Source organism: Thamnophis elegans, chromosome 14 (assembly GCF_009769535.1).
Source record: "Thamnophis elegans isolate rThaEle1 chromosome 14, rThaEle1.pri, whole genome shotgun sequence".
NCBI lineage: Eukaryota > Metazoa > Chordata > Lepidosauria > Squamata > Colubridae > Thamnophis > Thamnophis elegans.
This window is the reverse complement of record NC_045554.1, coordinates 26422244-26437679: the sequence shown is the minus strand read 5'-3', so window position 1 is coordinate 26437679 and position 15436 is coordinate 26422244. Positions and strand designations below refer to the sequence as shown.

General features: G+C 46.2%; 1 protein-coding gene across 2 annotated transcripts in view; it reads right to left on the bottom strand.

Moving 5' to 3' along the window:
- Positions 1–210: 210 nt before the first annotated feature.
- The window catches only part of LOC116518043 (adhesion G-protein coupled receptor G1-like), a 78810-nt gene continuing 63584 nt past the window's right edge, over positions 211–15436 (bottom strand). For both annotated transcript variants that reach the window (XM_032231278.1, XM_032231279.1), the window contains 7 exons: positions 13655–13700; positions 12812–12915; positions 12460–12578; positions 8763–9031; positions 7325–7433; positions 2924–3192; positions 211–632 (listed from right to left, as the gene is read on the bottom strand). In XM_032231278.1, coding sequence (XP_032087169.1) covers positions 517–632; positions 2924–3192; positions 7325–7433; positions 8763–9031; positions 12460–12578; positions 12812–12915; positions 13655–13700 — 1032 coding nt within the window. In that variant the 3' untranslated portion in view covers positions 211–516. The remainder of the gene's footprint in view (positions 633–2923; positions 3193–7324; positions 7434–8762; positions 9032–12459; positions 12579–12811; positions 12916–13654; positions 13701–15436) is intronic.

Here is a 15436-nt window from a genome sequence, read left to right as displayed (position 1 = left end):
CCATGCCTCTTCCTCCTCCTCCAATTCGGCTGCTGGAGGGACCGGCAGCTGAGAGCCCACAACATTACTTTTCTGAACACTGAACTGCATTTTTACTAGTGGGAGGTTTGCTAAAACAGGGGGGCTCCCAAGAACAGGGTGAGACAGGCTTAGTCCCAGGCCTCTTACAGTCCCAAACAACCAGCCTGCACACAGAACACAAACAACTAGTATTTTGAACTATATTTATCCAGATGTAATCACATCCGGATGAATAAAATTTGTCTTTAATATACATAGTTTAAATTTCCATGTACTCTCATAAACTTTTTACACCAGAGGAATTTAAAAAATAGTAATATTTACATTAGAAAAAAAAGAGTCATACACATATTGAAGGAAAACAGATCAGTGTGGTCTCTAAGCTACCCAGAAGTACAAAGTCACCCAAGTCCACCCAAGAATTGTTTGGCTGAGTTTCCAAGAAGATCCTCCCATGGACGTTTCACACCCAAAGTCCTCCCGGCCAGGAGAAGGTCAGATGTCGGTGCTGCTGGATTGGAGCTTCAAGCTGTTGGAAGTCGAGCACTGCAGGGATTTCGACCTGCGAGACTGCAGCACTTTGGCCAAGTACCAAAGGAAGATGAAGAAGCCTGGGGAAACAGGAGAAGATCACAGATGTTAAGCAGTTCCTGGAAGGAAGTGAGGAATTTGGACACATGAATAAAAGTGCAGTGTAATGTACTGTAGGAAGAACCTTGAGGAAAGGAGGAAGAGCTGTAGCCAAGGCAACAGATAGATAAAAGGAATTTGAGTCCAGGGCAAAAATGCAATCTGAGAAAGCATGTCAGATAGGAACTTCCCTACACATGAAAATAGGTGGAAATGTAATCAGATTCGCAAGTTTTTATTACTCTAACCCTTATAATAAAAATAGACAATAGACAAAGAATAATAGAGCAGGAAGGGACCTTGGAGGTCTTCTAGTCCAACCCCCTGCACAAGCAGGAGACCATATAACATTCCAGACAAGTGGCTATCCATTCTCTTCTTAAAAGCCTCCATTGATCAAGCACCCATAACTTCTGTAGGCAAGACGTTCCACTGATTAATTGTCCTCACTATCAAGAAATTTCTTCTTAGTTCTAGGTGGCTTCTTTCCTTCATTAGTTCCCATCCATTGTTTCTTTAGGTGCTTTGAAGGGTAGGTTGAACCCTCTTCTTTGTGGAAGAATATCGGAAGACTTATCAAGTCACTCCTAGCCCTTGTCTTCATTAGATCAGACATGCCCAGTCCCTTCAACTGTCCTTCGTATGTTTTAACCTCCAGTCTGATAATCCATCTTTGCTGGTCTTCTCTGCACTCTTTCTAGGGCCTCAGCAACATTTTTGTATAGGTTTCCTAACTTTAAGCCACGGTGGCGCAGTGGTTAGAGTGCAGAACTGCAGGCTACTTCTGCTGAATGCCGGCTGCCTGCAATTTGGCAGATTGAATCTCACCAGGCTCAAGGTTGACTCAGCCTTCCGTCCTTCCGAGGTGGGTAAAACGAGGACCCAGATTGTTTGGGGACAAATAGGCTGACTCTGTAAACCACTTAGAGAGGGCTGTAAAGCACTGTAAAGCGGTATATAAGTCTAAGCGCTTTTGTTAGGGCTATTTGGTTTCCATGCAGCAGTCTTTTCACCATCAGATAGTCAATGGTGTGGAAGGGCTGGAATACAGAGTGGAATCACATTCTTTGCATTGGTCACCACACTATAAAAAAAGATGTTGAGACTCTAGATTCTAGAGCTATGATGGCGAGCCTGTGGCACGCATGCCACAAGTGGCACAGGGAGCAATATTTGCTAACATAGCAGCCCTCGACAGCCCTCAGCTCTCATGCGCATGTGTGCTCCATACAGAGGGTTGAGGGAGATCTTTTTCGCCCTCCTCAGGCTTTAGGAAAGCCTCCAGAGCCTAGAGAGGGCAAAAAACAGGCCCAACGGGGCCACCGGAAGTTCGTTTCCAAACTTCTGGTGGCCCGTTGGACCTGTTTCTCGCCCTGCCCAGGCTCTGGAGACTTTCCTGAGGTCTAGAGAGGGTGAAAACAACCTCTCCCAAGCAGAAAGCCTCCAGAGCCTGGGGAGGGTGAAAATCCCCCCACCACATGTGTGTGTGGGGTCACTGGCACATGTGCAGGTCAGGGATCACATGTGCATGCACAAGTCAGGGGTTCCTTGCTGTTAGCCATCACTGTTCTAGAGTCTAGAAAGAGTGCAGAGAAGAGCAACCAGGATGATTAGGAGACTGGAGGATAAAACATATGAAGAATGGTTGCAGGAACTGGGCCTGGCTGCTCTAGTGAAGAGAAGGACCATCACTTTCACAAGCTCAGTGTCAGTTCCAAGTATCATGTAGAATTAAATCAGAGTCCAAGGCAAAACGATCCTTTTGGTTCTAATTTAATAAAGCAGACATTTAGGCACATCTGTGTTAATCCCAATACTGGAAATGACATCACAATTCCACCCAGTTAAAAGTTCATGATCTTGTCCCATGATCTTGTCCCCACACACACAATCCGTCACATGGTCCAATCTTCTTCTTCCACGCTGGCATCCACACCCAGCTGCTTCCGATCAGGTGTGAAAGTACGAGACAAAAGATGACCTTGAGCTTCTAGTAAAGAATGAAAACAATAACACATTCCACAATCCTACTCCTTCTATTCCCCCCTCCCATCGACTATACTAATGAAACAGCATAATGAAATAAGAGAAAGTGTGACAGGCCAAAATTCTAAAAGAAATATAATTGCAGACCTGGCACTCAGATTGAATTGAAAAGAGGAAGTCACAAAGCCAAAATGCATCTCTCTCTCGTGTTGCGTGAAAATCCAGGGGACAAAATCTGGCAAAGTAACAGATCTCAAGACTAAGGGGAGCAGGAATACTCACTGACCTTGGAGAGAGTTGATGATGGTGAAAAGATAGACAGCCACCAACTTAAAGGTCCCGGAAGCGAACGCAAAGAACACCAGCCCCCAAGGGATGCCCAGGACGCAGCTCAGGCCCAGGAGCATCACTGCATATCCCCATTGATGCTCTCGGTGTCTCAGCCTGAGAATCTCATACACCATGGTGCCCAGCATGATGGTGTTGAAGAAGAGCACCAGGCTTAAATAGCCCAAATTGAGGAAATTGTTGATCTCTTTTTTGGTAATCCAACAGCTGGAGAAGAAGAAGAAAAACACAGAATGGTAAGTCTAGGCATTATTTAATTAGCTGGAAGATGTATGAAAACTGGAATATGAGCATTCAAATACGCTGGGAAATTTTCCTTAAGCTGACTGAAAACAGAGTAATTTCCAGGATACTCCAGTGCCAATCATGAATGTGATGCATCCCACACTCTTTGTGGCCTCTGTCATGCCCCGATTCCCTCATTCTCCAAGAAACTGGATTGATGGAAATGATGTTATAGCAATACCTGGCTAGAGGTGTTTTTATAATGAGCCACAAGGGACCAAAAGATGGACCATGCTAAGCGGGGGCTTAATGAACCTAGTCATCTTGATAGAATCTAGAATCCCAGGACTGGAAGGGACCTTGGAGGTCTTCTAGTCCAATCTACTGCCCAATGGCATATACTATCTTGGACAACTGTTATCCAATCTTTTCTTGAAAACTTCCAGTGATGGAGCATCCATCCATCTATCCATCCATCCATGTTATCCATCCATCCATCCAACCAACCAACCTTCCATCCATCTATCCATGTTATCCATCCATCCATCCATCGTTTCTATCTATCCATCCATCCTTTCTATCCATCCATCCATCCTTTCTATCCATCCATCCATCTATCCATGTTATCCATCCATCCATCCTATCATCTTTCTACCCATCCATCCATCCAATTAACCATCCATCCATCCATCCATCCATCCATCCATCTATCCATGTTATCCATCCATCCATCCTATCATCTTTCTATCCATCCATCCATCCAATTAACCATCCATCCATCCATCCATCCATCCATATATTTATCCATGTTATCCATCCATCCATTCATCCTGCCAGCCGGCCAGCCAGCAATGGAGCACAATCATGGTTGGGTGATCAAAAGAAATTGATCTAGGAAATTATGATATAGGTGAAATTCAAATATTAAACCGAAAACCTAAAGAGAGAATGGGAATCTGTGTGAACACCCAGAGAACAGGTAAAGTGGGATAACCTGGAAGAGTCTTTAGTTGACATGTTACATCAACACATGATTTAATTATTTCTGGGGACTTTAATTCTAGGGTTGGCAATACTGAACTGAATTTAAAGAATAAAGACCTTTTTTTCCCCATTGAAGGCCACTTTCCCTGTGGAACACGGGTGGGTTCTGACTACTGCTGGTTTGTTCGCATCTGCGGCACATGTGCAGAAGCTAAAAATAAGATGGCAGCACCTCCAGCAGTGCCCGGAAAATCGGTCCGGGGGCATGGCAGGCCTGGGTTGCTGCCGATTCCACCGACCCAGGCAGCCAAACCACTACCAGTTCAGCTGAACCGGTCCAAATCGGTAGGGATCCACCACTGCTCTGGAACATATACACTATATTGCCAAAAGTATTCGCTCCCCAATCCAAATAATCAGGATCAGGTGTTCCAATCACTTCCATGGCCACAGGTGTATAAAATCAAGCCCCTAGGCATGCAGACTGTTTTTACAAACATTTGTGAAAGAATGGGTTGCTCTCAGGAGCTCAGGGAATTCCAGCATGGAACTGTGATAGGATGCCACCTGTGGAACAAATCCAGGCGTGAAATTTCCTTGCTCCTAAATATTCCACAGTCAACTGTCAGCTGTATTATAAGAACGTGGAAGTGTTTGCAAAACATAGCAACTCAGCCATGAAGTGGTAGGCCACATAAACTTGTCAGTGTGTGACCTCACAAATGTGCTTCTGGAAGGATGGTCACAAATCCCCATAAACCCACTCCTGAACCTTGTGGACAGCCTTCCCAGAAGAGTTGAAGCTGTTATAGCTGCAAAGGGTGGCCCGATGTCATATTGGACCCTATGGATTAGGAATGGGACGCCACTTACAGTAAGTTCATATGCGAGTAAAGGCAGGTGAGCGAATACTTTTGGCAATATAGTGTATCTCATGATAAGGGCTTATACTACCTTGGAGTATCAGCTTCTAGGGCAGTGATGGCAAGCCTCTTCAGCATCGTGCGCTGAAAAGAGAGCACATGTACGTGAGGGCAGCACCAAGTGCTGAAAAGGGCATCTCCTTTGGGCCACGACCAGGGAGAGGAGTTGCCCAGGGGGCATCCGTGTGCAGGGAAATGTACTTCTGTGTTCCGGCACGTACATGCGCGTCACCAGGGAAGTCTTCCAGGTTACTACCATGCATGTGTGCATGCCGGTCACCTGGCTGGAGCGCATGCTCCCACCAGAAAACAGAAGACCAACACTTCCGGTTACTGTGCTGATCGATGATCTCTGGAGAGCCAGGGATAGGGGCCATGCCTCTATCCTAGTGCTCCTTGACCTCTCAGCGGCCTTCGATACCATCAACCATGGTATCCTTCTGCGACGGTTGTGGGAGGTGGGAGTGGGAGGCACTGTTCTTCGGTGGTTCTCCTCCTACCTCTCGGACAGGTCGCAGTCGGTGTTGGTCAGAGGGCAGAGATCGACCCCTAGGCCCCTCAACTATGGGGTGCCGCAGGGTTCGGTCCTGTCCCCCCTCCTATTTAATATCTACATGAAGCCACTGGGTGAGATCATACGTCGGCATGGGATAAAATACCACCAACATGCGGACGATACACAGCTGTATCTGTCTGCCCCGTGCCAACTCAGTGAAGCGGTTGAAGTGATGTGTCAGGGCCTGGAGGCTGTCAGGGTCTGGATGGGAATGAACAAGCTTGCACTCAATCCCGACAAGACTGAGTGGCTATTGATGCTTCCTCCCAAAGATTGGCCATTTACTCCATCTCTCAGGCCGGTGGGTGAAATTATACACCCCTCAGAAAGGGTTCGCAATTGGGGAGTCCTCCTGGATCCGCAGCTGACTTTAGAACATCACCTGTCAGCTGTGACCAGGGGGGCATTTGCCCAGGTTCGCCTGGTGCACCAATTGCGACCCTACCTGGATCAGGAGGCCCTTTGAATAGTCACTCACGCCCTTGTGACCTCAAGACTAGACTACTGTAATGCGCTCTACATGGGGCTGCCCTTGAAGAGTATTCGGAGACTTCAGCTTGTCCAGAATGCAGCCGCGCGAGCGATTGTGAGTGCACCTCGGTACACCCACCTTACACCTATCCTCCGCGAGCTGCACTGGCTGCCCATTGGGCTCCGGACATGCTTCAAGGTGCTAGTTGTTACTTTTAAAGCCCTACATGGTATTGGACCTGGGTACTTGAGAGACCGCCTCCTGCCAATTACCTCCCTAAGACCTATCAGATCCCACAGACTAGGCCTCCTCCGAATTCCATCTGCCAGCCAGTGTCGACTGGCAACTCCTCGGGGGAGGGCCTTCTCTGTGGCTGCTCCGGCCCTCTGGAACGATCTCCCCATTGAGATACGGACCCTTACCACCCTTCAGGCATTCCACAAAGCCACTAAGACCTGGTTGTTCCGGCAGCCCTGGGGCTGATGAATTTCCACTTGAATGTTGCAACTGTTGTTGTTTTTTAATCTGTCTGTCTTTTTTCTTATTTGTATCCCCTTCCCTATTTGGTTGTTAGCCGCCCTGAGTCTCTCGGGAATAGGGCGGCATACAAATTGAATAAACTACAACTACAACTACTACTACCAGCATTGCCGCAACCACATTGGCCAGCTGATCGTTGCATGTGTATGCAGGACAGAAGTGCGGAAGAGGAACGGGAAACAACACGTGTGCCAGCAACATGGCTCTGGGTGCCACTTCGGGCAGGTGGGTCATAGGTTCGGAATCATGGTCCAAGTGCAGTGATGGCTAACCTTTTTGCCATTGTGTATCAAAAGCAGGGGAGCGCGAGGGTGTCGCGTGCATTCCCAAACTTCTGGGTTGCCCGTAGGGTAGTTTTTCTCCCTCCGGAGGCTTCAGGGGAGAAAAACTGCCCTACGGGAGGGTGAAAAATGGCCAAAAATGAAGGCTGAAATCAGCTGTCCATTCTCATGGTCCACTGTGCACTGGAGCTGACAGAGCAACGCCCTGCGTGCCCTAAGAAATGGCTCCACGTGCCACCTGTGGCACATGTGCCATAAGTTCGCCATCACTCTTCTAGGGCTTTTAATCCTCAAGGAGAAATGCATTTTTCTGAATGGACAGTAGGGGGCGCTCTTTGTCTATGTGCCAAGAACTTACATGGTTGAATTGGTGTATTCACCCGCAGCCTGGTAGATCTTAAAAGAGGAAGGGCCGTAGTGCGATCGATCAATCATGAAAATGAGACACACGATGAACAAGGGAAGACCTGCAGAGGAGAACAACCGACATTAGTGCTGTTTCCACATTTGCTCAATCAGAAAGCTTTAAATTTCCCATGGATTTAAACTATTTCCATACTGTCCAGTGGGTTCCGGACTCCATCGCAGCCGGTACACTGTGCACGGGGCCAGGCGTCCTAGTTGGGCATGGACACGCCACCGCCCTGTGACACCCAGCTGCTCGGTGGAGGTCGCGCAGGCGCCATGCATGCTGTGTGCATGTGCGCAATTGGGCGGTCGCGTTATAAACAGCTATGGAACGTGGCGAGGCGGGTGGGCCAAACGAGCCACCGTACCGGTACGGTGGGTGCTGCTCCCGGCTACTTCCGGTACAGCCATACCAATCCGTACCGCCCGGAACCCACCGCTGGTCCAGGGTATTTTTCCCTCCTTTCTTCCCCAGAGACACACTGAATAAAGAAATACCCAATTGAAAATGGAACCGGAGAACCTAAAATGAGAGCCAAGTGAAATTTGCAAGATAATCAGAATCATGGAGGAACCTGTTGGCGGAGAGCTGTTTTATTCTAGCAAAATAAAAATAGACTCAGAGGACAGCTTTTCTTATGAGCAAATTTGATTTAAAAATGCTTTTTTTAATTAAAAACACTAATTAAATGATGCTACCTGTTCATCAAAAAAGAGAGATTCGTTCGGACAATAAGGGAAGAGATTTTAAGAAGCATAATGTTTTCTTAAGAATGTGAAGTTCAAGATGTCTGTAGAGATTCCTGGTCATCCAGATCATGGTTGTCCCAAAGGTGCTTGTTTTTTCCCAAGAGGCTACAGCACTTTCTGGTTTTTCTTTGAAGATGTTTCACTTCTCATCCAAGAAGCTTCTTCAGCTCTAAGAAGCGTCTTCAAAGAAAAAAAAAGAAACTCCAGTTGCCTCTTGAAAAAAACACCTTCGTGATCAAGTCCCCCCAAAATTGAAAAATGCCTAATGCATTACAATCAAACACGATACCCTCCATTTAAATCCAGGATCTCCAACCTTGGGCAACTTTAAGACTTGTGGACTTCAATTCCCAGAGTTTCTCAGCTGAGGTTGGAGACCCCTGATTTAAAGGCAGACATGATATGGCCCTTTTTTCTTCTGTGTCTACATCCCGGAGGTTAGCTGTGAGAACGCAGCTCATCTAAAGCCACTTCCTGAAGTCATAGCAGAAGCTGGTCTAAATGGAAGCTTTGCATCAGTCTTTTGTGGCTGTGCCCACCTTCTTCCTCTCGCTGTCTGCTCCGCTTCGCTTTCTAAAGAGCTGGCTCTGAAGTTCTAGATGACTAGAGGTTTCCTTCCCAAAGCTTCTGCCACTTACCCCAGCCCACCACGCAGAACTTGAGGACCAAATGTTTGACATAGGAGTTGAAGACTTCGACCACCAGCCGGTAGAGACTGTAGCCCTCAATGGCCATCCAAGTGAAGCACGCAAGCATGGCAAAGTGCAGGAACATCCCACCAGTTTTGCAAGCTGTGTCCCCTCCAGTAGGAGCCAGGGGCACCGCGATGAGGAAGCTCATGTCCAGGAGAAAGATGGCCCAGAGGAGATTCATATGGACATAGACAATGTGGTCTCTCTGCTTCTTCCTGTGGAGAAAAAGGAGCATCATGCTTCTTTTCTTGGTTGTATAAAGCTCATAGCTGCAGCCATGGGAAGTCTTAGCACCCGTGGTAGGAAAGGGTTTGATCCCCAAGATCTGATCCACGAGTTACCGTATTTTTCAGAGTATAAGATGCGCCTTTTTCTCCCCTAAAAGATGGTAAAAATTTGGGTGCCTCTTATACACAGAATGTAGCCTCACCCACTCACCATCCGCCACTTTGGCCTCTGCCTCCCAGCAATTTACCTCCTTGCAGCAAATGGGGAAAATGGGACTTGCAGGGGTTGCAATAAGCTATAGCAATCCCTGCAGCCTGAAACAGCTGATCATCGGGAGAAATTTAAAGTGAAACTTGATGTTTGCTCCACAGGCAAATTGCTGGGAGGCAGAGGCAGATGTTTTTTTTCTTGTGCTAATCAGGCTGTTTGCTGTTCGCTGCAAGGAGGTAAGTCAATAACTATAAATGCCTACAGAATGTTCAAATTATTAGACTTATTTTTTAAAGACTGCTTTATTATTGTTCTAGACAGTTTAACAAAATGAAGAAGGTTTTTAAAATAAATGCTTGATTTGAAGAGGCCCAGTGCTATTGTATCTTCTTTTAAATAGCAGAGAACAACTATACCTCCAGAAAGCACATCAATTTTAACAGCATCTGTACAAGTATAGTCTGAAATGTAACACTACAAACAGTGTATATTGTCTGTACTGTTTGCTGTTTGTTGCAAGGAGGCAAATTTATGGGATTCCCCCCGCCCCTTGTTATCCTTCCCAAAATCTAGGTGCGTCTTATATTTTGAAGAGTCTTATACTCCAAAAAATACGGTATCTAACCTGCTTCCCTCCAGATGTTCAATGGGCCATTCTCTTTGTAACCAATCGACACACTGTAAGTAATTGGAGAAGAGTTTTTATTTTATGTGTGTTTATGTCTTTGTTTTATGTTTGTCTAAAAATAAAAACTTTTTTATAATTAAAAAAAAGGACTGAACCAGCCTAGCTACCAAACAAAAGACCTTCAGCTCCAGGATGATGGGTTAACCTTCAGGGCAAAGCCGTTCAGCCACAGTAGGAATTACCCAAGACCCTTTCAGAACACAGGCCCCTCCACTGCATCACCCTCAAACTTCAACCAAACTTATCTTAGACAAACCTATAGGATTTGTACATGGCCACATGGGAGTCTGACAACAGCCAATAGAATACACGTTCTTGCATAGGAACAGGAAGCTCAAGTGCAAAGCCCAAGAGAAGGTATAAATACCCCCCCACTCTCAATTCCATGTGTTTAGCTACCCAGAACTCATGTACTTCTGCTCCATCATTAAACCATCTTTCCAATCAACCTTCACGTTTCCACTGTCTTTCTCCCAACTTAGAACTGAACTAGATGGCTATTTCTTCCAGCAACTTGATCCCTGAGTTATCTAGCCTGCCTCTGTTAGAGATTCCATTCTTCGCTCACTTCTATGCTTCGCTGAGATGCCAGTCTGCCCTACGTTATTGGGGGCAGGAGCTGGGGAGGGAGTTAGGGAAGGGACTTCAAGCAAGACACAGGAAATCAGAAGCAATAGTTGTGGCGTCTGGAGACATCTCAAGGCCGTGGTCCTGGGAATGGAATGCAGCACCTATCTACCCAACCTGCAATGATATTCCTTTTAGAATTTTGGCCTGCCACACTTTCTCTTATTTCATTATGCTGTTTCTTTAGTATAGTTGATGGGAGGGGGGAATAGGCAGGAGTAGGATTGTGGAATGTATTGTTATCATTCTTTTCTAGAAGACCAAGGACATCTTTTGTCTCCGCACTTTTACACCTGACCGGAAGCAACTGGGTGGAGACGCCAGCATGGAAGAAGATTGGACCATATGATGGATTGTGGGTGTAGGGACAAGATCATGAACTTTTAACTGGGTGGGATTCTGATGTCATTTCCAGAATTGGGATTTACGCAGATGTGCTAAGATGTCTGATTTATTAAATTGGAACCCTAAGGATCGTTTTGCCTTGGATTCTGATTTAATTCTACATGATACTTGGAATGCTGACACCATGACAGGGATTATTACCAAAACATCTCCTCTAAATGTGACTGGACAATGGGGAGGGGGAAGGAAGGGTGGCTTGGGGAAGGGAGAAGTTAACCTAGGGCAGTGATGGTGAACCTTTTCAGCACCGAGTGCCCAAATTGAAAACTGTGCATGCATGTGCATGTGCGTGCACTGGAAACCCAAATACCAGCTGGGCGGCATGCGCATGCCTAGTTTTTGGCTGGTTGCGGCCATTTTCTGGGCCATTCTCAGAGAATGTTTTCTGGGCCAAAAACATACTGAAAAATGGCCTGAAAATTGCCATTTTCCAAGACCAGATGGCTGGCACACATGTGTGTACTGGAAACCAGAAGATCAGCTGGCAACAGCGTGAGTTCCAGTGGTGGGATTCAAATAATTTACCAACCGGTTGTCTGTCCTAATGACCAGGTAGGTAGGTGGGGCTTAGTGGTCATGTGACCGTGTGGGCATGGCCAACTCAACATTACTCAGGTCGATGGGCTTTGCCTTAGCTGTTACAATGTAATAGGGGTTAACTGGAGAAGCAGTTTCTGTAAGCAAGGCAATAAAGATCAGGCTAGAAACAACACCAGAATGTTTCCTTCCTGCCTTCCTTACAGGATTAGTCCCTAAAGTGGAAAAAAACCAAAACAAGATTTCTTCCAACAACCGGTTCTCTGAACCTCTTAGAAAGTTAAGAACCGGTTCTCCCGGATAGGTGCGAGCCGGCTGAATCCCACCACTGCTGTGTGCCCACAGAGAGGACTCTGCATGCCACCTCTGGCACCTGTGATCGCCATCATGGACCTGGGGATTTTCACACTCAAACTTTGCATTGCTTTTAGTTCAAGAATTTTTTTTCTCCTCTACAAATGGAGTCGAGATTGCTTCTCTCCTGCGGGACCAAGTTTGGTGCCATGTCTGACAGCCTCCCCTTAGATGTTCTGCCTGGAGTTCTGACATGCTGTTGGCCATGTTGGTTGAGGCTCATAGGAACTGAAGTCCAAAGAGCATTGTACGTCTCTTCTTGGTTCTAGGAGACTCCAAGCTGCAGTCATGAAAATTCTTAGAACCTGTTATAGAAAAGGGCTTAATCCCTAAGACCTGATCCCTGAGTTGTCTAGCCTGCTTCCCTGCATATGTCCTGCAAAGCATTCTCATCATCCACTGCTGTTGACCATGCTGGTTGAGGCTCGTGGAAGCTGAAGTCCAAAAGACCGGACAGCCACAGGTCCTTGACCTCCATCCATCTCAGAAAACATCTATCCTTCCAGTGCACACAAACGCCCCTCTCCCACAAACCTCTGCCCAGAGTGTCCTCTCCCCATTGATAGGTTGCACGGATTCCCCACCCCAACCTACTTTGAACAAAGGAAAAAGAAGATGGTGAAGAACGAAGCTAGAGCTGAAATGATGCAGCCGATGTAAGTCACAATCGTCAGGTACTCATAGTGGATGTGGTCTATGTCTGGAGATGACACCTATAGAAGAAAAGAAGGAAGTGGTTTAGGAAGCACGAGAGGTGAGAAAAGATCACAAGAAATCTTTCGGAGACTCTACAGAGGAACTCAGGACCGAGATCCACCAGACGGTGTCAAATAACAGCACAAATCAGTGACTAAATTCCTTTTGATTGTCCGTTGTTGTTGCAGACATTCTGAAATATCTGGAAGGGCCCCCATTTTTTTCCAACCCTGCTCTGCAAGATACTCACCATGAGCACCGCAAAGAAGGTGAGATGGTCACAGAGGCAGGTTATTTGATGTTCTCCTTTCTCCACTTCACACCCTGATGTGTTCCACTTGCCCAGGTGGCTGGCTAAAATCAAAAAAGATTTGATTTCACAAACTATTCACCTTCTTGTGCCCATGTGGGGATTCCAGACTAATTCCTCATTTGACTCCTCCCCCTTTCTCTGCCGGTGTCTCAGCAGGCCAGGACTAGAACTCACAATCTCCTCTTTTCTAATCTTAACTATTACACCATCCTGGGTCTCCAGATAGCGTATTATTTGGTGCCTAATCTTTGTTAACTGCAGCTGCATTTTTCACAAATGAACAAATGCAGAAATCACTAAGGGAGAAAGCAGCCTTTCAAAAATTGTCAGGCCTGTAGTTATGTTCCTTTTAGGATCTTTGGCCTGCCACACACTCTATTATTTCATTATGCTGTTTCATTAGTGTAGTCGTTGGGAGGGGGGAATAGAAAGGAGTAGAATTGTGGAATGTGTTGTTGTCATTCTTTTCTAGAAGCCCAAGGACATCTTTTGTCTCTGCACCTCTGCACCTGACCGGAACCAGCTTGGTGGAGATGCCAGCGTGGAAGAAGATTAGACCATGTGATGGATTTGTGAGTGTGGGGACAAGATCATGAACTTTCAACTGGGTGGGAATCCGATGTAACTTCCAGAATTGGGATTTCACAGATGTGCTAAGATGTCTGACTTATTAAATTGGAACTTTAAGGATCGTTTTGCCTTGGACTCTGATTTAATTCTGCATGATACTTGGAATGCTGACAACTTCACTTTCATACCCCAACTTTTTTAGGCACTTACCCTTGGAGCCTGCATCCCAGAACACGCATGTGGGAGTCAAATTCCTCTGAAATAAAACCAAAATCCAAACAGTGAACACAGCATATCATCATCATCCTCTTTTAATGACCCCGTAATCCCTTCCAGGCTGGAGTCTGAGCAACTGAATGGAGCTGAATGTTTACTGGCCAGATGCCCTTCCTGTTGCCAATGAGGAGGTTTTTTTTCAGCAGATATATATTTTCAGCGTGCCCAGAGAGAATTATCTGCCTCTACCTAGGATTGAACTCACAGCTTCCTGAGTGTGAGGCGAGCGCTCCATCTCTAAGCCACCACACCACTCAAATAGTGAACACAGCACATGGCACAAGGAAAACAGCCACAGGGAAAAGTGACTATTTATCTCTTTTTCTCTCCGGAGCCCTATTTGTCTAAAATATTGTTCAATTCCTTTTGGAAGCTATCAAATGACTCTTGGTGGTTTAGAGGAATTCACCACTAGACAACAATGCAATATAAAGAGCCAAACCAATCTAAACAAACAATAGCTACCTCACCATCTCTAACTAACCCTCTAACCGCCGTGGCTGGGAACACACCCACGCCTGAAGGGGACTTGGCCTCTTGAATTCTTTTTGCATGCAGGTGACAGACATATCTGCGATCTCACTTAAATTGTCCTTGAATTATAACCGTTCAGATTGCAACCATTCAAAGTTAGGATGGAGCTGAAAAAATGGGACTTTTACGAGGACTGGTCCTTGCACTGAGAGGAATCAAAGATACATGCGGAACATCATCCTTGCAGAAATAATAAGGTTGTCCCCCACCCCAACCCCCAACATTCTTTCACAAAGCGCGAAGACATGGATTTGCCAGCAGGCCAGAGACAACAGGGCGCTACAGAGCCCACCAAGTGGTTGGTCTGATTGTTGTCATCCCAGGTATCATGATGCTTTGTCAACCATGAAAGACAGGGAAGGGCTTTTGATGATACAGGTAGTCCTCACTTAGTGATTTCTTGTTCAGTAACCATTTGAAGTTACAACAGTGCTTCACAAGAAGACTTATGGCCGGTCCTTGAAGTTGTGGCTGTCGCAGTATCCCCACAGTCACAGGATCACAATGGGGGCACTTGGCAATCACTACACAGTTACAACAATCACAGCTTCCCACTGTCATATCCTCACCACTTGTGATCTTCCCTGCCAGCTTCCAACAAGTCAAGTCAATGAGGAAACCAGCCACTCCCTGATGTTACGCTTAATGACTGCACATGATTCCTTAACAACCACAACCTGAACTGTCATATACACTGAAGGTCGCTGTCAGGCCTGCAGCCATATTCCTTTTGGATCTGTGGCCTGCCACACTTTCTATTGTTCTACTATGCCTTTTCTCTTGTGGGAAAATGGGAGGTGAGATTGTATGGAGTTAGATGCTATGTAGCCATAACAACATTCTTCTCAGAAAGCCAAAGTCATCCTTTGTCTCTGCACCTTTGCACCTGACTGGAACTGGATGGGTGGAACTGCCAGCATGGCAGTGGAAGATTGGACCATGTGATGGACTTGTGGGTGTGAGGGCAAGATTGTGAACTTTCAACTGGGTGGGAAAACCGGAAAGCTTTCAGATTCAGGTTTTCCCAGATGTGCCAACATGGCTCTCTTAATAAATTGGAACGTTGAGCAATACTTTGCCTCGGACTCTGATTTAATTTTGGATGCTATTTGGAACCCTGACAATCACATTTAATTTCATTACACAAGGTGCAATGACAATAAAGTAAACTAACTAACTTAC